Source organism: Hemiscyllium ocellatum, chromosome 11, assembly GCF_020745735.1.
Source record: "Hemiscyllium ocellatum isolate sHemOce1 chromosome 11, sHemOce1.pat.X.cur, whole genome shotgun sequence".
Lineage (NCBI taxonomy): Eukaryota > Metazoa > Chordata > Chondrichthyes > Orectolobiformes > Hemiscylliidae > Hemiscyllium > Hemiscyllium ocellatum.
Genome location: NC_083411.1, coordinates 90486198 through 90509398, shown reverse-complemented (window position 1 = coordinate 90509398; position 23201 = coordinate 90486198). Strand labels below are relative to the sequence as shown.

The 23201-nt window shown below is 39.7% G+C and overlaps 1 protein-coding gene across 9 annotated transcripts in view; it reads right to left on the bottom strand.

The window, feature by feature from the left end:
* LOC132820506 (Krueppel-like factor 8) overlaps nt 1–23201 on the bottom strand; it is a 176358-nt gene that overhangs the window by 96611 nt on the left and 56546 nt on the right. For 8 of the 9 annotated variants that reach the window (XM_060832714.1, XM_060832716.1, XM_060832720.1 and 5 more), the window contains one exon: nt 20327–20428. In XM_060832714.1, the coding sequence (XP_060688697.1) occupies nt 20327–20428 (102 nt within the window). Of the gene's footprint in view, nt 1–20326; nt 20429–20584; nt 20742–23201 lie in introns of those variants that run through there. The other variant, XM_060832719.1, reaches the window with a different exon arrangement.

The following is a 23201-nucleotide window of genomic DNA, read 5'->3' as shown; positions in this document are numbered from 1 at the left end:
TTTTCCAATCAATGATGTAAGGCTCATTGGACTACAATTTCCTGGACTATCACTGTTGCCTTTCCTAAACAAATGAACAACATGGAGTATGCACCATGTCTGTACTGTTCTGTGGCTGGAAGCCATGCCCCTGCTCTCAAAAACAACAGCCCTCCCTACAACCTGCAGCTTATGGAACCCTTTCCATTCTGACCTGGGCCACTGTACTGTTCTGGCCCTCTGTAGGAGTGTTGTTAGAGCAGCAATAGACACTGCCAGCTGTTGATTGGCCAGAAGGCCCGAGTGCATGGAATTTCCATCCTATGGAAGGCTTGAGAGTGGCCTCGAAAGTATTCAAGAGGCAGGATACCAGAGGCCCTTCCTGGAGAAAGCATGGCAGGTCGCTTGCCAGCTCTTCAGCCAGCAAACAAGACCTCTAATGCCTCCAAACAATTCTGCCACAGGTGCTGCTCTTTCCAAACTGGGTTATGTTGGACCTAAACAAAACTGGAGATAAGGGAGAGAGACTACATGTTTAGTCATTGGTGATAATTCTGAGATATGAAATAAAAGTATCAAAGATGAAAATGTAATGGTTTGGATGTTAACTTTCCTATGTATTGGTTACAATAGACTAAAAGTTCAATGATTACACTAATCACTGTCTCTGTTATTACTTGTGAAGTGTTAAGTCTGAGCTAATATTGTACTCTAACCGGAAGCTGAAAACAAAAATGCATTTTTTAAAGATGCTGTATTTATGAATTTTTCTCATGGACCCAGCAGTTCAGGTTCTATAACACTCCTGACAGTCACTGCCTTCCAAATCACTATCTCAACAAACTGATCAGGTTGGAGACTATGTAATACTGTTGGATCTCCTGAAATTAAGTTAGGAAGCCCTGTAACTAGGTTTCACCCTGTTGACATTGGTGAAAAATATATTAGGAAGGTGACATCTCAAAGAAAAGCTCACCCTTCCCAATCTCAAACTCAACTTATCGGCAGCTCAATGATAGAGATCCAGGTTATCGTGCCCGGTCTCACAATCTTGGTTAGGCACAAAGACCAAGACAATATACTCAAGGTTAAGAGACCATAACAGACTTCTCAATCTCTACAATTCAATTATACCAGACATATTTAGTAGGGAATACATTCCTTCTGCAATACACAAGCCAGTGAAACTTTTGGCACATAATTGCTTGACAATGTGTAAACTGTACCAACAATGGCAATTGGGATAAAAAAATAAATGCTGGCCTAGCCAACGACACGCACGTCTTGTGATTGAGCTTTTAAAAAGCGCCTTAATGTGGTCCACTCAAGTTAGACAGCTAGCAAAACCTAAAATGTTACTTTCTATTTTCTGGAAGAAAATGTCCTTCCTCAGTGCTAAATTATTTCTAAACAGATCTAGTTGCCTTTTCATACTACTTCTCAAAATTTTACATTTTGAGATATGACTATTTTAGTTCTGCAGTTAATAAGGGGGCAAGCTATTTTAAACCAGTTAATGTGCAATGAGACAGTTTTAATTTATGGCCTAATTGTAAATGATTCTTTAAGGTACAAATGATCATAATATATTTGGACTTTGTTAGGTTAAAAGTAAGGAACGTGGGTCTGAAACCAGTGTGTCTTAAACTTAAATAAAGACAATTCCAATGATATGGAGAGGCAGTCAGCAAGTATAGAATGAGGAAAATATTTTTAAAAATTAAAACAAAGATAAGCAGACACTTAAGGAGGTATTTCCTAATTCTCAAGAAGCCAATATTTTATTGAACATAAACATAGAAAAGTGAACCTAGAGTCTTCACTTGTACTTCATTTTCCTTCTTGCTATCGTTATTGCTAGGTAATTCATTAAGGTAAGTAAACAGTTAGGTTGAATAGTTTAGCAGTAATCTAACAGTAGAGGTTACAGCTCAAAAGCAGGTCCTTCATTTCATCAACTTTGCATCCAATTTTGAAATCCTTTGCTCAGACCAACTTCTGTTTGATTGTGAACTGGCAGTAAGTGAGGATCTGGAACGAGTCTTCAATATGTTTCACAACAATTCAAATTCGGTCTGATTTTGAATTTATGGTCCGCATAGACATGACCAACCCAAGTCAAGGTTTGGTCTAAAACAGGCTGATGTTAGTTGAGGTAACAATTAGGACACTACCATTAAACTCAATTACATCTCAATGCCCAAGATTTATGTAATGAGTCATGGTATTGTACAGGGTAGAGGACAAACGTGAAGGTTCTAATTACTGCAATTCCCTTTTGTTGTCCCTCCATTCAACAGATTTAAGTGTCACTTGCTCGACTGCATTTGTTGCCCATCGCTAATTGTCCTGGTGAAGATGCTGGTGAGCTGCTTTCTTAAACCTCTGCAGCTCTTGGAGTGTATGAACACCCCAACGCTGTTAGGAAGGAAGTTCTAGGATTTTGACCCAGTGACAGTGAAAGAATGGTAATGGATTTCCAAGTCTGGATGAGTGATTTGGAGGGGAACTTACAGATGATGTTATCCTATGGTGAACAGAGTGAATGCCGAAGGTAATGAATGGGATGCAAAATAAGCAGCCTGCTTTGTTCTGGATAAGTTTGAGAGTCTGACATCGATGGTGGGTAAGTTGTTGGAGGCAATTCTCAAAGATAGGATTTACATGCATTTGGAGATACAAGGACTGTTTACGAATAGTCAACATGGTTTTGTTCGAGAGAAATCATGTCTCACAAACTTGATTGGTGTTTTTTGAGGAAGTAACCAAAAAGATGAGGGCAGAGCAGTAAACTTGTTTATATAATTTTAGTAAAGCCTTTGACAAGGTTCCGCAAGGTAGACAAATTAGTAAAGTTTGATCACATGAGATTCAGGGTGAGTTGCCAATTGACATACAAAGTTGGCTTGACAGTAGGTGACAGAGGCTAGTATAGAGGGTTAATGTTTGGAGTGGAGGCCTGTGATCAGCGGTATTCCACAGGGATCAGTACAAGGTGCTCTGTTGTCTGTCATTTATACCAACAATCTGGATGAGAATATAGGAGGCATGGTTAGCAAATTTGCAGACGACGCCAAAATTAGTAGCATAGTGGACTGCCAAGAAGGCTAAGATTATAAGCAGATCTTGATCAATTAGGTCAATGGGTTGAGGATATGCAAATGGAGTTTAGTTTTGATAAATGTGAGGTCCTGCATTTTGGTAAAACAAACAAGGACAGGACTTATACAATTAATGGTAGGGCCCTGGGTAGTGCTGTTACAGAGACCTAGGGGTTCAAGTGTGTAATTCTTTGAAATTTGCATCCCAGGTAGACAGGGTGGTTAAGAAGGTGCGTGTCTTCATTGCTCAGACCTTTCAGTACAAGAATTGGGACATCATATTGTGGTTGTATAGAACACTGGTGAGGTCTTTTCTGGAATACAGTGTGCAGTTCTGTACACCCTGCTATAGGGAAGTTTTCATTACACTGGAGTGTGTTCAGAAAAGATTTACCAGAATTTTGTCAGAAATGGAGGGTTTGAGTTATAAAAATAGGCTGAGACTTTTGCAATTGGAACATAAGATGTTGAGGGGTGACCTCAAAGAGACTTATAAAATCATGAGGAGGATAGATAAGGTGGATAGCAAAGGTATTTTTCCTAGGGTGAAGGTGTTCAAAACTAGGGGACATATTAATGTGAGAAAAGGAAGTTTTAAAAAAGACACGAGGAACAATTTTTTTTTAAACAGAGTGGTTCTTGTGTGGAATGAACTGCCAGAGGAAGTGGTGGATGCTAGTACAATTACAACATTTAAAAGACATTTGAATAATTGCATGAACAGGAAGGGTGTGAAGGGATATGGGCCAAATGCAGGCAAGTGGAACTAGTTCAGTTTGGGAACATGATCGGCATAGACTAGTTGAGACTGAAGGGTCTGTTTCCTTGCTGCATGACTCAATGTCAAGCTTCTTTTTGTTATTGGAACTGCACTCACCAAGGCACTTTGGGGCTTCCAGCACACATTATTTGTGCCTTGCAGATGATGGACAGGTTTTGGCAAGTCAGGAGGTGAGTTACTTGTTTCAGGTTTTCTAGCTTCTACCTCATTCTTCAGCAGGCCGTTTTCATATGGCTGATCCATATTTAGTTTTTAGTCAATGATAATTTGCACAAGGTTGTTAGTGAAGGATTCAGAACGAAGGCAACAGTTACCTAATCTTGGAGATGGTCATTGATGCCACATGGGTGCTAGGCAATATTACTTGGCATTTATCAACCTGATCTTGGTTATTGTCCAGGTCTTGCTGCATTTCAGTGTGAGCTGTTTCAAGATCTGAGGAGTCACAAATGTTGAACAACATGCAATAATCAGCGAACATTCCCACTTCCGACATCATGAAGAATGGAGGGCCATCGAAGCAACTGAAGATGATTCGTCTTAGACACTAACCTGAGGAACTCCTACAGGAATGTCTTGGGATGGAGATAATTGCCCTTCAACAAACACAATCACCACCTTGTGTGCCAGGTAGGACTCCATCCAAGTTGAGAGTTTCCCTGATCCTCAGTGACACCAGTTTTGCATGAGGTCTTTGATGCCACACTCAGTCAAATGCAGCCTTGCCACCAGGGGTAGTCACACTTGACTCATCTCTGGAATTCAGGTTTTGCCCATGCTTGGACCATAAGAATGTCAGGAGTTAAGTGCCCTGATCTCATTTCAGGGTATGTAGATTTTGTAGGACATACCAATATTGCCCTTAACACAGTCTCCAAACTACAGCAATTAGTGGAAACAAACAGAGAGCAATCACAATCAAAAGCTGATTTTCTACCACAACACAAAACCAGAAGCCTCCATTTTATAACTGGAGTTCTTTTCTAACCGAATCATCTAATAAAAACTCAGATAGTCTGAATCTGTTTCCTGACAAATTCTGCACTGTCTTTGGCACTACATGGGCACATTGGTTGGCACCATATAAGGTCAACGAGCAAAAACAATCTTATTTTGCACATTGCATGGATACACGACTAAATCCTCCAAAAGCTGACACGCTTCATTGAGTCATAGAGATGTACAGCATGGAAACAAACCCTTCGGTCCAATTTGTTCATGTCGACCAGATACCCCAACCCAATCTAGTCCCACCTGCCAGTGCCTGGCCCATATCCCTCCAAACCCTTCCTATTCATATACCCATCCAGAGTGCCTCTTAAATTCTGTAATTATAAAAACCTGCACCACATCCTCTGGCAGCTCATTCCATGCATGTACCACCCTCGGTGTGAAAACGTTGCCCCTTACCCCTCACCCTAAACCTATGCCCTCTAGTTCTGACTCCCCCATCCCAGGGAAGAGACTTTACATTCTAAACTGAAATCACTCAGAAGACCAAAATTCTCAAAAATGACACAAAAACACAAACAGCACAAATAAAACAGCATGAATAGCATCCAAAGATTCATCACATTGCCATATGCTTACACATATAGAAATATATGGATATAGGACACAGCAAATTGGTGCAGCAGCTGTGATTCACCAATTTATTATAGAAATTACTCCTTTCTATTGCCGTGTGAGAATTAAAGGGAAATTAAGTTACTTTGTCTTTTGAACCCCTCTTTTACAAACACTCCAGCTGCAATGCAGAGCAAAAGGATCAACTCAGTCATAGCCATTTTCCTGCAGGATTACGTATGCAGCAAAATCTCTTGGGGAATGGGGATGCAGAGGGGAGGTTGCAAGGAGAAAGGGCGGTTTCATTTCAACATCAAACCATGCCATGATAGTTACGTCACTATTTCAAATCTAGTCAAATCAAAAAAAAACTGATCAGCACTCTCAGCCTCCCCCTTTGTTTGAAGTTCTGCTGCAGTCCAGACGAGAGTAGACCCCCAACTGTTTTAAGTTAAACTGCAAAAGTACAATGTCAATGAACAAAATATATCAACTCCAACTGAAATAATGCACTCAGGACTTATGAGCCATATCACAATACAACATAGTTGACTGCTTTCACCCTAGTCTATTTTGAGTAAATTGCGAATATCTTATTACTTTGAATATTATTTCGAGAATAAAATCCAGATACATTCTTTGGGAAACAAAATTAACATAGAAGCAAATCATGCTCCCTGTTTATTTTTATGTTATAGCATCATGTTTTGTCTTCCTTCACAAAACCAAGAAAAAACAAATTCAACTAATCTCCCTCAACATTAGTTCAACAGTCAAATGATCAGTTATCAGCATTAATTTATGGCCTAAGTCAGAAACTGCTTTTGTAAGCAGAAGGCTACATTAGTGAATTATCCATTACCAAATCTCACATCTCTACTACCTGGAAGATAATGGGAAGAAAGGATGGATGAGGAACTTTAAAAACATACTAATTGATCTCCTATGGCATTGACTCAACAAGAAAAAACAAGTGTAGAATTCAGGTAGAACAAGATTACATGGCAAAGAATAATTGGGAATAAAAACAACAAATGTTGAAGATACTCTACAGACCCATCAACATCTTCAGAGAGAAACAGTTAACATTTCCAGTCCAAAGGCTTAAACTGGGAATGTTAACCCTGTTTCTGTCTCCATAGATATTGCTAAACCTGAATTTCTCCAACATTTGCTGTTTTCATTTTAGATTTCCAGCATCTTAAGTATTCAGCTTTTATTTGAAGGAATCATTGCGCTGAAGATCCCTTTCACTCATGCATTCGACTTTTCCTTGTTTAATAGCTGGATATGATTTTTAATACGTACACATTTTAATAGCAAGCAAACAAATCCAAAACTGTTCAGAGTCTGAAAATTTCTCTGCAGTTCAGGCCAAGGTCTAAACAAAAAAAGAAGCAGGGCACTACAGTGCAGAACAGTAAAAGATATGCAGTATCACATTCACACAGGCAATTTCCATTATCAAAGTGGAAGTAGGAATAAGAATATAGAATATAGAATAAGGTGAATTTAGAAAAATTTCAAGATGTCATAATCCACTGTTATTCATACAGTATAGTCTGACTGGAAGATCCTAAAGTCAGAAGACTTTTCTACTCCAACATTTCTGAATTCATCAACCAACCGCTGACTATGGTCTACAGATGTCAGGTTTCGATCTGACCATTCTTCATGTAGAAGCCTAAACATGATGATCAATGAAGAGCATCCAATTGTTATAAAGAAGGTTTTTCTATATGGATGTATACACATCACTGAAGAAAGTAAATATGTTTGTTTCAGATTTCACCCTTTATAATAGTTAAATATTGTGTTTGGAATATTTTATATTGCTGTTGAGAAGATACACAGAAGAAAATTGTTAACCGTTTACAGCTCACGATATCTAATATACAGCAATCATTATATTAGCAACACTTCACTGGTCAAAAGAACTATTTGATTAGACAGTGTTTCAAGTGTCTGAAGACTGCATTGATTTTTAAAAATCATATTTTTCTCCATTTTCAAATTGGTTGCCCCATAATTTTTGCAACATTTGAAAACAATATCTTCACAAAAAGCTTCACTTAAAAAGAAATTCAAGACTTAGTATTTATGTTGTAGAGTACAAGACGACAGACAATAGTAAACTTCTATAGACGTCAGGTTAGAAACTGAAGTACCGAGCATTTTTTTTAATGATGAGACATTGCAACCATTTTTGGGGACCTTACTATCAAATAGGAGTCAATATAACCAAATAGATTCATGAAGATGACACCAGGGACACAGTTATTTGAATATCCATTGCACCAGTGCAATGGATTGAATGCCTACATTCCATGCTGTTACTATGAGACTTTATTGAGTCTTTCCTTCTAAGAACCAGACTTTTGTACCAATGAGAGCTGTAAGGATATCCGCAGCATGTTAAAAATTTTTTAAAAGGGTTGCAATAAAGTCAATTGGGGAAAACTATTTCCCCAGCTAGTGAGTCCTTAACTAATGTGTGAATATTAGACAAGGATATGGAATATTCAAACACTTTGAGATTAAATTTTAGTCTTGGGAATGAAATCAAGTGAATAATTCTATTCAACTCAGTAACAATGAGCCCTATCACTATTTTCCGTGTCGCAAAATTCTATGATTTATTTTGTTGTTCTATTTCCCGCTTTCTACCCTTAAAGAACTTTGGCTCATCCCACAGACCAATTCCGCAGGTGGTAACCATCCTCAAATGCCTTGTCCATGTAAGGAAGTGAAGACAGTACATACCTCAACCACACTTTCTTAATTCAAACTTACTGCAATCACACAGCTCTTCCCTGAGGCTTTTTCCCCTGCCTGGCTTATGTTAAATAGCTACAAGGATGAAAACTTTTTATCACTGAAGAGTCTTAAAGCCATTTGCTATCCAATAACCTGCTCTGAAAATTCTGACAATTGTGACAAGGTCCACCATTACAGTTGAGACCATAGAGATAACTAACAACCAATAATATAAATCAAACAAAAAGTTAATCTAGGAGGAAGTCAGAACTGCAAATGCTGGAGGTCAGAGTAGAGTGTGTGGTTCTGGAAAAGCATAGCAGGTGAGGCAGCATCCAAGGAGCAGGAGAATCCATGTTTTGAGCATAAGCCCTTCATCAGGAATAAGGCTTGTGTGCCAGGTGGGGCTGAAAGATAAATGGGAGAGTGATGGGGTGGGGGAGGGGGTGGGGGAAATGGCAAAGGGAGCTGAGAATGCGATGGGTAGATGAAGGTGAGGGAGAAGGTGACAGGTCGGAAAGGAGGGTGGAGCGAATATGTGGGAAAGGTAATGGATAGGTCAGGAGGCCGGTGCCAAGTTGGAGGCATAGGACTAGGGTAATGTGGGGGGAGGGAAACTGGTGAAATCTGCATTGTTCCCTTGTGGTTGCAGGGTGTAAATGCAGTATATGAGGCGTCGTTCCACTAGGCGTTGGGTAGTAAGGATTTGGCAATGGAGAAAGCCCAAGACCTGCATGTACTTGGCAGAATTGGGGGGGGGCGGGGGAGTTGAAGTGTTCAGCCACAGGGCAGTGGGTTTGGTTGGTGCGGTTCAGAAATGTTCTAAAACAATCTGCAAGTAGGTGTCCTGTCTTCCCGACGAGGAGAGCACATTGGGTGCAGTGGATACAGAGATGACATTGGTGGAGGTACAGGTAAATGCACGCTTGATTTGGAGGGATCCTTCGCAGTGTTGGATGGAGGTGAGGAGAGCAGTGTGGGCACAAGTTTTGCACTTCTTGTGGTGGCAGGGGTAGGTGCTGGGAGTGGGCTTGTGCGGGGGTAGGGGGGTGGGTGGATCTGATGAGGGAGCCGCAGAGGGAATGGTCTCTCTGGAATGCTTATAGGAGTGGTGTCAAACCACCCTATTTCCCAATGGTAATGGAGTCTTTCCAAAAAAAAATTCTAGGATCTGGAGCTACATCCATGTCTAAAACTAAACAGCTCCTCCATGACAACAACTTACCATTGAATCCAGTATTTTTTAATAACTATAGTTTGCTGACAAACAGATACAAGCCTATCTTCAGTGGCAGAGGCAATAAATACGAGCAGGTAACTTTGATTCTCCGGCTTTCACTGCTGAGCCTTATCTTGACCCAATCCAACGTTCACACATTCAATAAAGATGGTCATTAAATCAAAGGAATATAAAAATGCTCAACAAAACCAGAAAATGCTAGAAATGTTCAGCCAGACAGGTAGAATCTATGGAGAGAGAAAGAGAATTAACATTTCAGAGGATGACCTTTCTTCAGTAATTGAGCTAAAACTATGAATGGAATCTTCCCATCCTGCAGGAAGTAAGGTGGCTGTGCGGGTCTTGAAAAGGAAGTGCATTGTCATTAGGAACAACATGTGACACCTTCCCACCTCAGCACAAGTGTATTCTAGGCAGGAAGATACACAGCCATCTTCACTTATGATCCTAACTGGGGCAATTACAACTACCTGAGCTCCACTTAAGGGTCTCTTCAAACCTGACCTACAATTTTCTGTTGCTCCAGGTTGGACAAATGACACAGGTGGTCTACCTGAAACCGTGCAGGCTGTACGTTAGTTAGAAGGGGCAGCTGATAACTTGATCTACGTCTTGTATGAAAAAAGGACATGGGAAAGGGTGTGAGTGCTAACATCAACAACTCCTACCTTTGTACCTGACCCCAAAGGACACCCCACACCACCCATTGCCCACCCCCTCAACACCCTACACTTCAGCCCCATGAGAGAATCTAATCTGAACCCAATACTCTTTGCGTATTCCCTGGAAATTACTCCTTCATCCCGATTGGCCAGCAACCCCAACCAGGCAAGATCTTGTATCCCAGGGTCCTCAGCCAGATGAAAGGCTGGTCAATGTCATCGTTAAGTGGCCAATAGGCTCACAAACAGGCAAGCTTTCCTTCTAAGAGTGAGCGTGGATGTCACTGTGCAAGCTGCAAGACTACCCCAACCTCTAAAGTTTCTGCCCATAAACTTTGCTCCCTCTCCACAGGTACTGCCTGACCTGAATATTTCCAGCATTTATATTTTAAATTTCTGGCACCCTCGGTTTCTTGAATAGAAAAATGCTTTTTATTTTCTCCTCTTTATGCAGGGGTACCTAAGCCTAGCTATACTGCTCTACTTACACTCTGATTGAGGCAGTAAGGGACAGAACATGGAGACTTTCTGACTGTTGTTCAGTAAAACACAACAGACTTAACAGCACTAAGGCAGCATTACAATACAACAGTTTGGGTGAAACACTGAATGTATCATAACAAATCAGGGAAATTAGAGACAATAATACATTTACAAAGAACTAGATTTGCTGAGATTTGGCTAGAGGAATGTTGGGGGCTTGCACTATATGCTTCCCCACCAGCTGGTTTGAAGTCTGGAGTGACTTACCAAATCCAGCAGCTCGGAGTTACCTGTCAGGCCAAGCTCAAACTGCAACTTTGCTGCCAGCAGAGATGGCATCAGGTAGCCCGCTCACCAGCAATCCAATTGAGGTCCTCAAGTGGGACTTAACTGGCAGCAGGTTTCTCTGTGTGGGTTGATGGAAGGCAATCCCCGTTTAATGGACTCTCTGAGCCAATTAGAGTCGACATGAGAAAAGGTTACTCTAAACCTGCACTAGTCCCACCTTCGAGCACTTGGCCCAACTAAAATGGAAAAAAGGAAAATATTTATATAAACAAGCACAAAAGGAATGAAATTGTCTGTCCACAAAGATTGCATTTATTCATTCTGAAAAAAAAGGAAACTCACAAAGGAGCACTATTAAAAATATTTAATAATTCATTAGAAAAATGTGTATTGCTATCAGACTTACAAAAAACTCATATTTATCTTTAATTAAAGAGAGAAGGACAGAACAACCTATTTAACAGCATAGGTGGAAAAAATAATGAAATCCTTGCCACAGGAAGACATAGACAAATATGAAGAAACAAATATGGACCTAAAAAGTCTACAATGAGCCCTATCACTATTTTCCGTGTCGCAAAATTCTATGATTTATTTTGTTGTTCTATTTCCTGCTTTCTACCCTTAAAGAATATTGAATTCTTTGAAGGAGGTAATAGAGATAAACAAGGAATATTGCTAGATTTCCAATAGCCTATGACATGTCACCATATCCTGGATTAATGTACAAGGTCTGAACATGTTGAGTCAAGAACAAAAAGAGGAAATATATAAAGCTGAATCTGGAGGTGAAGGATAGCTATTGAATTGACTGAGGTTGTAAATAGAGTCACAGAATCTCCATTGACGAATGTTACTCTAAATCTATACTTTCCAGTACTTGGCCAACCTTCAAGTACTCAAAGAACTTTTTTTAAAAAGTCCTGAGGTTTCCTGCATCAACTACCCTCTCAAGCAACGTATTGCAGATTCCTACGATTCTCAGGGAGAAAAAAAACTTTCCTCAAGTTTCCAAACTTCCACGTTAAAATTATTTGCCTTTGGTAGTGATCCTTCAACTAAGGGGAACAGCTGCTTCATATCCATCCTGCCCCTCAATCTTATATACCTCTGTCAAGTCCCTCTCAGCCTTCTCTGATTTAATGAAAACAACTCAAAACTTACCTAGTTTCTCCTCTTAGCAGGTGTGCTCAATTCCAAGCAACATCCTGGTAAATGTACTCTGCACCTCCACCAGTATAATCACATCCTTTCCATAATGAGGTGACTAAAACTGCACACAGTACTTCAGCTGTGGCCTAATCAAAGTCCTGTATACCTCCAACATAACCTCTCTGCTCTTGCAATCTATGCCACAACTGACAAAGGCAATAGATCCATATGCCTTAACTACTCTATTAACTTGTCCTGCCATCTTGAGGGATCTATGGACAAGCACACCAAGATTCCACTGCTCCTTTGAGCTTCCTACCATTCAGTGAGTATTCCCTTGTCTTGTTCCTTCTTTCAAAGTGTGTCACCTCACATTTAATCAGGGTTAAGTTCCATCAGCCACTAATTTGCCCATTAGATCATTCCATTGGGGTCCTCCTGTAATCTAACACCTTCTTCCTCATCGTCAACCACCGAGCCATCTGATCCGACAATGACCAATGCTAGGACCACGGATTTTCTCAATTTATTTCAATAATTTAAACTTTGGAATCAAAATCAAAAACATCTTTTAAATTTGAAAATACCACTAATTCAGAGGTATGGCCAAATCTAAAAAAGGATTGCCAGATCAACATTGCAATAATAAACAGAGAATGGTCATATTGTAAGAAAATTAATTTTAACAGATTAGAGAGGTGTCATATTTTGATAAGAAAATTAAGGAGGTCACGTATTACTTTGAAACTAAGAAATAGAGCAGGAGCAGGCAATACTGCTCTTCCCTGTTCCCACTATTCAATGGGATCAAAATTTGAATCAAACTTTGGCTAAACTGCATTTGAAGTATGGGTTTGCAGTTCTGGTCATCATTTTAGGAAAGAGGCATTGGGTGGGCAAAATAAAAATTTACAAGGACGATATTAGGACGGAGAGGATCTGGAAAGGATGAACAGGTTAGCCCTATTCCCCTAATAAGAAAAGTTGTAACCTAATAGACGTCTTTAAAATGATTGTACAGGCATTGAAAGAACGTCTCCAATTGTAGAAAATTGCCCAAAAGTACAAGTCGCCAAAAAAAAACTCAAATCAAGTGCAGATTACCTAAACGCCTGGAGAATTTCCAGCGGATCAAAGAAAGTCGTCATGGATTTATAAAGTGATAAGCCTGACCGCAATTTTTCAAATTAGTGACTAAAGCAGTGAACAGAGGAATGCCTACTGAGGCTTCATCCAGAAGCTTTTAGTGAAGTCCCTCATAAGAAATGGATTGCTTTCAAACTTGAAATTCATGGAATTGAAAGCAAATTACCGACCAAGCTAGAAGTTTGAGCAGGAGACAGATAATGGAATGTAAGTAGCGGTATCCCACAAGGATTTCTGGAGCTTCACCTATTCACGGTTTTTATTGACTTAGATGATGGGGTACATATCACAGAAGCACAAACAAGGTATTGATGATTAAATGAATGAGCAAAATTGTGCCAAACGAACTACAATGTAGGCAACTGTGAGGTTAACCTTGTTGAATCTAGAAAAGGGTTGAACAGACCACTTGCTAAATGAAAGTAGCAGTAGCAGTCCAGAAGTAGCAGTCCAAAGAGACTAATGGGTTCATCTGTAGGTCACTACTACAGGCACAGCAAATGATCAAAAATACTTAGCTCTTGCAGCACTGTGGCGGTGTCCTTGCCTTTTAACCAGGAGACCGGTTTTCAAGTTCTACATGCTCTAGAGGCATCTAATAATATCTCTAAACAGTTTGATTAGAAAATATCTAAATAATCAAAAAGGTCAGGTGCTTATGTTACAATGGTAATGTCTGTACCTCTGAGCCAGGAGGCCTAGTTCAAACAGCATCTGCTCCAGAGATGCATAATAATATCTCTGAACCAGTTGATTAGAAAATATCCTAAATAATCAAAAAGTAATGAAATATTGGACTTCATATCTTGAGCCTAAAATAGAAGCAAGTGGAACTCACACTTCAGTTATGCTGCCTAGTCTGATCACACCTGGTGGCCTCTGAGCAGTTCTAGGCTCTTTACTTCAGGAAGAAAATATTGGCCTTCAGGGAGTGCAACTAGGTTTATGAGGAACGATTACAGAAACTAGAGCCAGGTCTCCTGCAGTATGGTAAGATAAGGGCTAATTTCATTGAAGTTTCCATGTTCTTTCACAATACAATTCTCCACATTGAACTCCGTCTATCATCTATACACCCACTCCACCAACTTGTCAATGTCTTTTTGAAGTATTAGAAGTGAACAGATACTCTCTCTATCTACCCTGATTTCACTGCATGGGAAGTGTAGGACTAGCTACTCCTGTTCTCAAAGTGGAAGAAACCTCTTTTTCCAGAAAGTAATGAGGGCAAGGAATTTCCATTCCCTGGAAGTGATGGCAGCAAGTGATGCACTCTCTCCAATGCATTCCCAACCTTCCTAAAATGTGGCACCTAGAACTATAAGCAATATTCCACGTGAGGACTAACAAGAATCATTTACAGGTTCAACATAAACTTTCCTGCTGTTGTACTCTGCCCCTGTTAATAACATCAGAATGCTGTATGCTTTAACTGTTTCATTTGTCCTTTCACCTTCAATGACATATACTCATTTATACACACACCAGGTCTCTCTGCTTCTGCACAACTGAGCCTCTCCATGTTCTTTCACAATACAGTTCTCCACATTGAACTTCATCTATCATCTATACACCCACTCCACCAACTTGTCAATGCCTTTTTGAAGTTTTACACTGTTCTCCTCTCAGTTTACAATCCTCCCAAGTTTTGTATCATTTGCAAAATGTTAAATTTTCCCTACATTCCAAGATCTAGATCATTAATATAAATCAGGAAAGCACAGATCCTAATAACAACTCCTGATCGAGAATTCACTGATGAAAATGTGTTGCTGGTTAAAGCACAGCAGGTTAGGCAGCATCTCAGGAATAGGGAATTCGACGTTTCGAGCATAAGCCCTTCATCACATCTCCTTCCTCAGCACCTGCCTACGGAACCGACTGATCCCACACGGACTCCAAAAAAGATTCCTGATGAAGGGCTTATGCTCGAAACGTCGAATTCCCTATTCCCGAGATGCTGCCTAACCTGCTGTGCTTTAACCAGCAACACATTTTCAGCTGTGATCTCCAGCATCTGCAGACCTCATTTTTTACTCGAGAATTCACTGAGGCAAATCATATAAAATAGGAGCCATTCACTTTAAATGGTGTCTTCAGGATTAAATTGCCATCATCAAGACTGTGGAGACTCAAGCCATGATGCAGCTTTATGGGCAGTTTATTACTGCTCAGATGAATTCATAGCAAGTTCGTCCACGTTACAAACAACAATGGTGCCACCCTTCAAAGAAAACTCCAGAGTATTTCTGAAGCATTTTCTTTTATTTCCCAGGGACATTTGCCATTTGAGAGGTTGAAAAGAGGAGAAGACAGTTTTCGTCCATCCAGACGCAGTATCCGGTCCATTGAAGCTGATCTTGTAGGAATTTTGCCTGACATCTGTGCAGCTGGCTTTAAGGTGGACATTAGATTTGTTTAACTGTATATCTCTCTTCCTCAAAACCCCATTCGAACCTGAAAAATGATGAAATTTCTTCGACATTTTAGATGTCATAGATAAAGTCCAGTTCTCTCAGTAATACAGGGAAATGGTTACAACAACTACTCTGCATCTAAGACCAGTGATTTGCAGAGATCCTTATCAAATTCCTTGTGCAGTAATGTATCGAAGGTTACACTGGGTACAACCGTTCCATCATTGGATTTCTTTATCAATTGTGGTCTCTTCAGAGAAGTGGCAACTCAAGTTTGAGAAATGCTAAACATATTCCAAACCTTCTTTCAACATACATAGACCAGGGAATATTTGGCTTAGCAGGTTGATAATGACAGCTTTGCACTGGTTATACGAGACTAGACGGTGTCTATTAAATGCTGAATTGAGAGATCAAGAGTGAATTTTAAATCTCACGCAGAGTGAATACTATGATCATCTGCAAATTATAGATCACAGATATTTATGATAGTCAACAGAGGTGACTGAGATTAAACAGTTTTTCATCAAAATTTTTACGAGTTATTTTAAATCAGCCTGTTTGGACAATGTTATGACAACTCTGGGGCGGACAGGATTTGAACATGATCCTGGTATAGGAGGGATACCACCATTGTGCCACAAGACCGATGGTTATTCACCTCAAAGACCAAATTTCAATGGCAAGTAGATAGTAAATAATAGAGGCTATCACAGGTTTGCTTCACCCAGTCTGGATTGGGATGATGTCTTATTTCAGATCAAGACAGTTGCCATCATGAAGCAATGACAGGATTGTGATGTTTCTTGAACATCCAGATCATTGGAGCACAGCTACAAAAGACTTTGCAATTCACCAAGTTAAATGCTTTGGTTAGATCAATGAATAAAATGAAGAGATTCTAGTCCCATTTAGTTTTCTCCTTGACATTAATAAAGCAGTCAGCAGTCTATAACAGTTTTGCTTTGTATAGATTATTAGTACTAAAAGACCAGAGGAGATCTCAGGTCCCAAGCAAGTGGTCAACTCTTCCATGCCAATCATTGCTGATAATAGATTAAGTATTCATTTTAAAGAATGAATGCTGAAAGGGATTGGACAGCCAAATGGCATATTTTGCCGTTTTAGTTTATATATTTTTGTTTACAACCCTATGAATGAAACACATGGGAAAACTGAAGGCAATGTCCTGTAGCTTAAAATAGCATGCTATTGATAAGACTGCTTCCCAGAATGAAATAAGCATTTCAAATTTGCGCTTTGATGACATTAGACATTTGGGTTGCAGCTTCAGACCATTATTCCCAGCTCTCATTTTCTTTTTTGTGTCCTTATTCCTCCTTTATCCCTCAGGCTTTACTTCTCCAGCTTCTGCCACTTGTTATGCTGTCACGCCTCCTTTCACTTCATCTGTTAGATGACTGCTTCCCAAACCTTCTCCTAATATGAGTCCACTTTAATACGAATGAACTTGTATGACCCTAGAATTAAAACTGGGGGGGAAAGCAGGGTGAGAGAGGGTTAAAGAATAATTGAATGCGGCTTGAGAAAGGTGACTGGGGTATGGTGGAGGATAAAACTGCTACGTTCGCTCTGATAGAAGCGACAACCCACCTTTTTACAGATGGTGGTTGTACCAAACTCAGCCCTCAAAACAGACAATTACAATGAATAGACAGAATAAAAGTGAACATTTAAAAGGAGCCTCATAGCTGTTAAAACAAATCAGTTCAACAGCCACCATTGCTGCCTTGAGGTTTGAAAACCAAATTCTTGTCACATATCCCCATTGAGAGTCTTACCCCTCAGTTATGGGGCTTCTAATGTAAAATCTGGTTGCAAATTCTCCTACTGCTAAGAAAATCCAATCTTAACTCTTCGCTATCTCCAAATTTTCCTACTCTCCAGTCCCAAGCTTTACTTCCTCTGTGAGGTGACTCCTTGAATGAATCCATATCCCCTAGTTCTTTCTGGACATTCCCTCAATAGTCCCTCAGACACTCGTCACTGCCTCTTTAGAAACAGCAATTCTACCAAACGTATGCTTTGTTCCTGACAATATTTCTTTCCAGTACATTAACAGAGCTAATTCAGTCAACTTCCTTTCTGGTCCACATTGCTCTCTAACTGCTCATTTACCTGTTTACCTGATAATTTTACCTGTTGTGATGTAGGGTGTGAGATTATTAATAATCAGTTATTTTAAGTTTGGATTTTTAGATTTTGTTTTTCCTGTGTATCTGAAGGGCTTAGTAATTAACTTAAGTACTTCTGTAGCTGTGGTGATTTCTTCTAAAACAGTTTGAGAGCAAGCCTTGGAACTATTATCTTTTTTGTGTACATTCGGGAATTTACAAATGAGCAAGGTAAATATTGTGCATAAGATTTAGGTTATAAATTTCTGGACTTTAAGCTTAGGGGAAAAACCCATAGCTTACAAAAACAAAATTTTCAATTGTAGTTTTGGACAGTTCTGCCTAGGTTCTTAGCTAAACTGTCTACAACCTTTGGCATGGTCTCACACATATTACTCCAATGCCTCAGCTGAATGAACTGCTGTATGTAGTTCCACACTTGTCCAGCCAGTCACACCCAGAACATCTTCTCCACTAGTTCCTCTTCCCAAATCCACACTTAATTGAAGAGATGCAGAACCCTTCTGGAATTTCTTCATCTCCTTCTGAAAATGTGGTGCCCAGAATTGGATACAATATCTCAGATAAGGCTGAATCAATGTCCTGTGGTTCAGCTTAATCTCTTTGGATTTGTATCCTATGTCTCCATATATAAAGCCCAGAATACTGGATGCTTTATTAACCACTTTCTCAGTCTGTGCTGCCATTTCCAACCACCACTCCTGCAACGATCTAGCCTTGGCCACCTTCTAATCTCTGTTAATTTGCCAATCAATCAATCAAAACCGTCTAGCTCTTCCTTACCACAGTCTCTTTCAATCCCTCCCATTATCTATCTCATGTCTGACTGCTTGTCTTAGGATCTGTTCATTTTTGAACCTAAATGAGTTTATTCCAAATTTACTCTGTGGAATAGAATTACTTTGAATTGTTTGAACACAAAGACTTAATGTGATGGTCATGTCAAATTCAGTCAAAGCAAGTTTATTCATCTGTGAATATTTTAAACTACAAGTAAATACAAAGTGAAGAGCAAACTTTACGTGCAAGACCTCAAACCTGGTAAATATTGCAGCAATGAAAGCATTTAGTGATAGATTGATGCAATGTAAAAAAAGAAAGAAAAAAACAGAACAGGACTGATACAGATTAACAGATTAGTCATTTTTGTATTTAGGTAAAGTCAGGAGTAGATCAGTTAATCTGAAACTAGAAATAAATCAATCAATTGAGACATGAAATATAAATACAAGCTATTCAGATCTGACATATTATTGGTTAATGTGAGTTTCAATATGGTTTCTCGAGCCCAGACAATCCTTTGCTGCCTCACCCAAGTGACAGTTCTTCAATGCCAGCCTAGGTATGGAACACAGGCATTTTATTCAGCCTGATGGCATTACAGGAACAGCTTGCTCTCAAATTGCCCAATGGCCATGCAACCACAATTTCCGCCAGGTACCTCTGGACGGAATGCGATGTCAAGAATTCCAAATAATTATTTTTCCTACATCTCCTCCAAAAGACACCAAATCACCAAATGATTTCATTTCGTGGAACTGAGAAGCTTGCTATCTTTTCAAGTTCTGATTTTTCAGAGAAAGACAAGCAATAGTATGACAACAAAACTATACAAATACATAAATACTTGCCTGGTTTGCTTTTAAAATGCAGAAGTTTTACTGACAACAGGGATAAATCAGGAAATTTCTATACTGTAAAAAAAATTCAGGACTATAGCAAGAGAGTTGTCAAGTGGGACTAACTGAGCAGCTCATGCTTAGAGCCAGGACAGAGAGGACAAGTCAAATGACCTCTTTCTATATTGTAGCCATTCAACGATTCTATTGTGAAGGCTTGAACATTAGGAGAATCCAAACCGCATTCACTTGAAATAAAATCCACTACATTTCCTTTCTGTGCCATTGATATTCCTGGTAACATGGAAACCAACAGAGAAGAAAACAAGGAGGTTCAGGGCGGTGTATGACAACTCCAGGGAAAACAAAGGATTTAAAAATATATTTGCTTTTCCTCATCTTAAATGCATTGAACATTAATATTCTTTGAAAAGTTTAGTTAAAATGACTGGGACAGAGATCCTGACCCCAGAAGCTTAAAAAAAACTAAACCCATCTATTCACAAGTGGGGATCCGGAGATACGCCAATGAGATCAACAAAAGGGTTAATCTTTCAACTTCCTCAATCAGTGACACTGAAGGTTATCCTCATGGCCTCTTTCCACTCTCCCGCCCTGACAGTAAGTGGGGAAAATGATAACTAAAAATCAGGGAAATAAACATTTCAGACAAAATGTAAATGTGAAAAAAAATCAAACAAGCTCAATAACAATTTACTTCAAAATATAACATTAACACTTATCTATAATGCAGTTAAATGAAATTTAATTTATATCACAGAATGCCTTTTATCAACAGGGTGATATAAAGGTCCATGTAAAAGATTACATTAAACATTGCTTTCTAAAACTGGAAGAAATTAGATTTAAATCCCAGTACAGAAAAAACATTTCTTCCTCCTTCAGACTATGGTACTTTGTTCCTGACATTCCTGAGGTCTGGAAGTAATTAGTGAAGTGTCTGGAGAGTTGGACTTACCCCTTGCCCAGGTTCCGGTGGCTCCGTTTTGATTCTTATAGCTGGCATTCCTTCAAGCATTAGCAAACTGCTGTACTCCACATCCCTAGTGCCTACAGAGCTCTGCAGTGAGGCAGAGAGTGGGGGAGGGGTGGGAAGAAAAGCAGGCCATCAGAACAGTTCTATTCCCTGAACTCTCAGCCACAAACATCATCCTCAACCCAAGCAGAACACAAAGCTAGCAAGTTAAAAAATCGCTTTTAAAATCAGGAAGAATACCTTTTCCTGTTAAGAACACAGCACACAGGCTGACACACAGTCCATTTTGATATTTTTTAAAAAGAGCCACGAATCCCAAGGTGTCGACTGCTGGAGGTTTGCTGGCTCCACCCTCTTCTAGGGTGGAGTACAGGCTGCTAATTTACTACTGCAGAGCAGAAGAGGTCCAGCTGTTACGCAGATTGCTGGGAAGAGCTGCCTCCCTGCCCTGTGCAAACAGAACACTGGTGCTCCAACAGAGCGGAAATAAAGAGAGGCCTCATTCCCTCAAGCAATGCTATTCACAGACAATGAGGGATGAATAGATGGCATGACCCCCACACCACCTCACAACCCCACCCCTTCTCCAAAAGAGAGAAACGTAGTCTCCAGTTCTAAACATCTAACAGCATGATGTGTGAAAAACTGTTTGATGTGATTATTTTGGTTAACACCCTCTTCTTAGGGCATTTATTGCAGGTAGAACAAAACCAGAGAACTCATCTGACTTAGCATTTATGTACTTCCATTTAGTGTTGCTGCAACATTAACAGTACAAATGGTTGCATTTGTGCATTAATGCAAAATACATTTTAATACATAAAGCTTTCCCCTTCCATCATGTATGTTGCACGTATGTGCAAGTCCATATATAGGAAGCTGGATCAAACAAATTATTCTGAAAATTTACAATTGAATCATATTAGTTGATAATGATGACATTGCAAGATAAATATAAGGGTAGACGGAAACACACTTTCTGAAAATTTAACTGTTGCTGTGCTGTTGAAAATGTATTCTCTTCAAAGGATAATCTCCTAGCCTAGGCTGCCAGTAGGCTAACACATTATGCAGTCAAAAGTCTCGATTTGATTCCTGAAAGTCACAACAAATATTGACTTGGAGGCATGGCCATGAAACATTGAGCCTAAAAGTAATTTCTCATCAGTTTGATCAAGACTGCCAAAAAATATTGTGCTGAAATGAACTCTAAACAATCTGCTCAGGAAACAACAACAAGTTGGATCACACCAGGGTCCCAGGTTCGATTCCAGCTGCGAGCGACTGTCTGTGTGGAGTTTACACATTCTCCCTGTGTCTGCATGGGTTTCCTCCGGGTGCTCCCACAGTCACAAAGATGTGCAGGTCAGGTGAATTGGCTGTGCTAAATTGCCCATAGCGTTAGGTGCATTAGTCAGAGGGAAATGGGTCTAGGTAGGTTACTCTGAGGGTCGGTGTGGATTGATTGGGCCGAAGGGCCTGTTTCCACACTGTAGGAAATCTACTCTAAAAATAAATTCAGATTGTCTGAACTTTATTTTTGTGTAAGTCAATTCATATATTTAGTAAAGACTTCATGGCACATTAGCATCTTGTATCACTCCAGACCGTATGCTCTAGTCACATTATGTCCACATTTGTCCGAACCACATACACTAGAACCACACGGGTACAATGAATTGAATGGACTCCCATGTTAACGTTAGTGTGTAGCACTGCCAAAAATTAAGATTCAAGCAGTGAATCAATCCAGAAGTCTGGCAACAACAAACACAGCCATGATAGCAAATGTAATTCACTGTCTACTACATATCATCAAAGCACAAATTTTACATCTTTTTTCCCCCCTTTCCCTCCTCTTACAATTTCTCTCTTCCTTACTGATTTTCTCTCCTGCTCTATCCAACAAGTCAACTATGAGCAACTTTTCTGGAGTTCATGTCATGATCAGTTAACCCAGCACAAAATGTAGAACTGCCATGTTTGCCTGAAAATTCAAATACTTCTCCCTCTTAAGGTTCGCTACCAAATTGCTTCTTAATTTCCAAATTGCAGGCCAGGGTTACATGCATCTTAAACTGGTTATCTGAAGGTAACTACAGCTTAAATGTAGTCATAACTCATCCTTCTTTCCCCAACTAAGTCTAAAGACCTCAGGAAATAATTTCATTAGAGTGTGATCTAACTGTTCTTCTCAAACCTCCCTTCTATCACTTTGTATGTAAATATCCTAAGCAAACCCAGTATGTGGAGCCAAATACAAGATGACACACTTCAGTATTCGAATTATACAAACTTCCTGATCTGTGAATCAATATTCCCTAACCTCCAATGATGCCACAACTGTTGAACACATCAATATTATCCACTGGTCATTATGTTAACCAAAACCTTAACTGATATGCCACATAGCAGCATGGCGACAAACAAAAGGGCACTCTGCAAACAAAATAAAGCTTGACCTCTTGTTTTCTTTTCATGGAACAAATCTCAAGACTGGAGAGTGAGATAGAGTACTCAACTCATATTATAAAGTGCTGACCATAGCAACTTTCAAATAACTTATTGTTGTGGTTCTGTTCAGATCACAGAAGCGCTTCACAGGAGGCTCCCAAGCACTGAGGAGGTCACCTAGACAGGGGACGAAACGTCTGCAACAGAAATTCCCAGCTCGACAAACAGAACCACAGCAATGAGCACCTGAGCTACAAATCTTCTCACAAACTTTGATCAAACAGCTTAAAATAAACAGAGGAAGAGGAGACCACTCAATTGGCTCTCAACACCAAAATGTGTCCTATTTGCCAATAGGAAAATTTCCATGGCCTGCATGTGTGTGGATTTGGGGAAGGAAGGA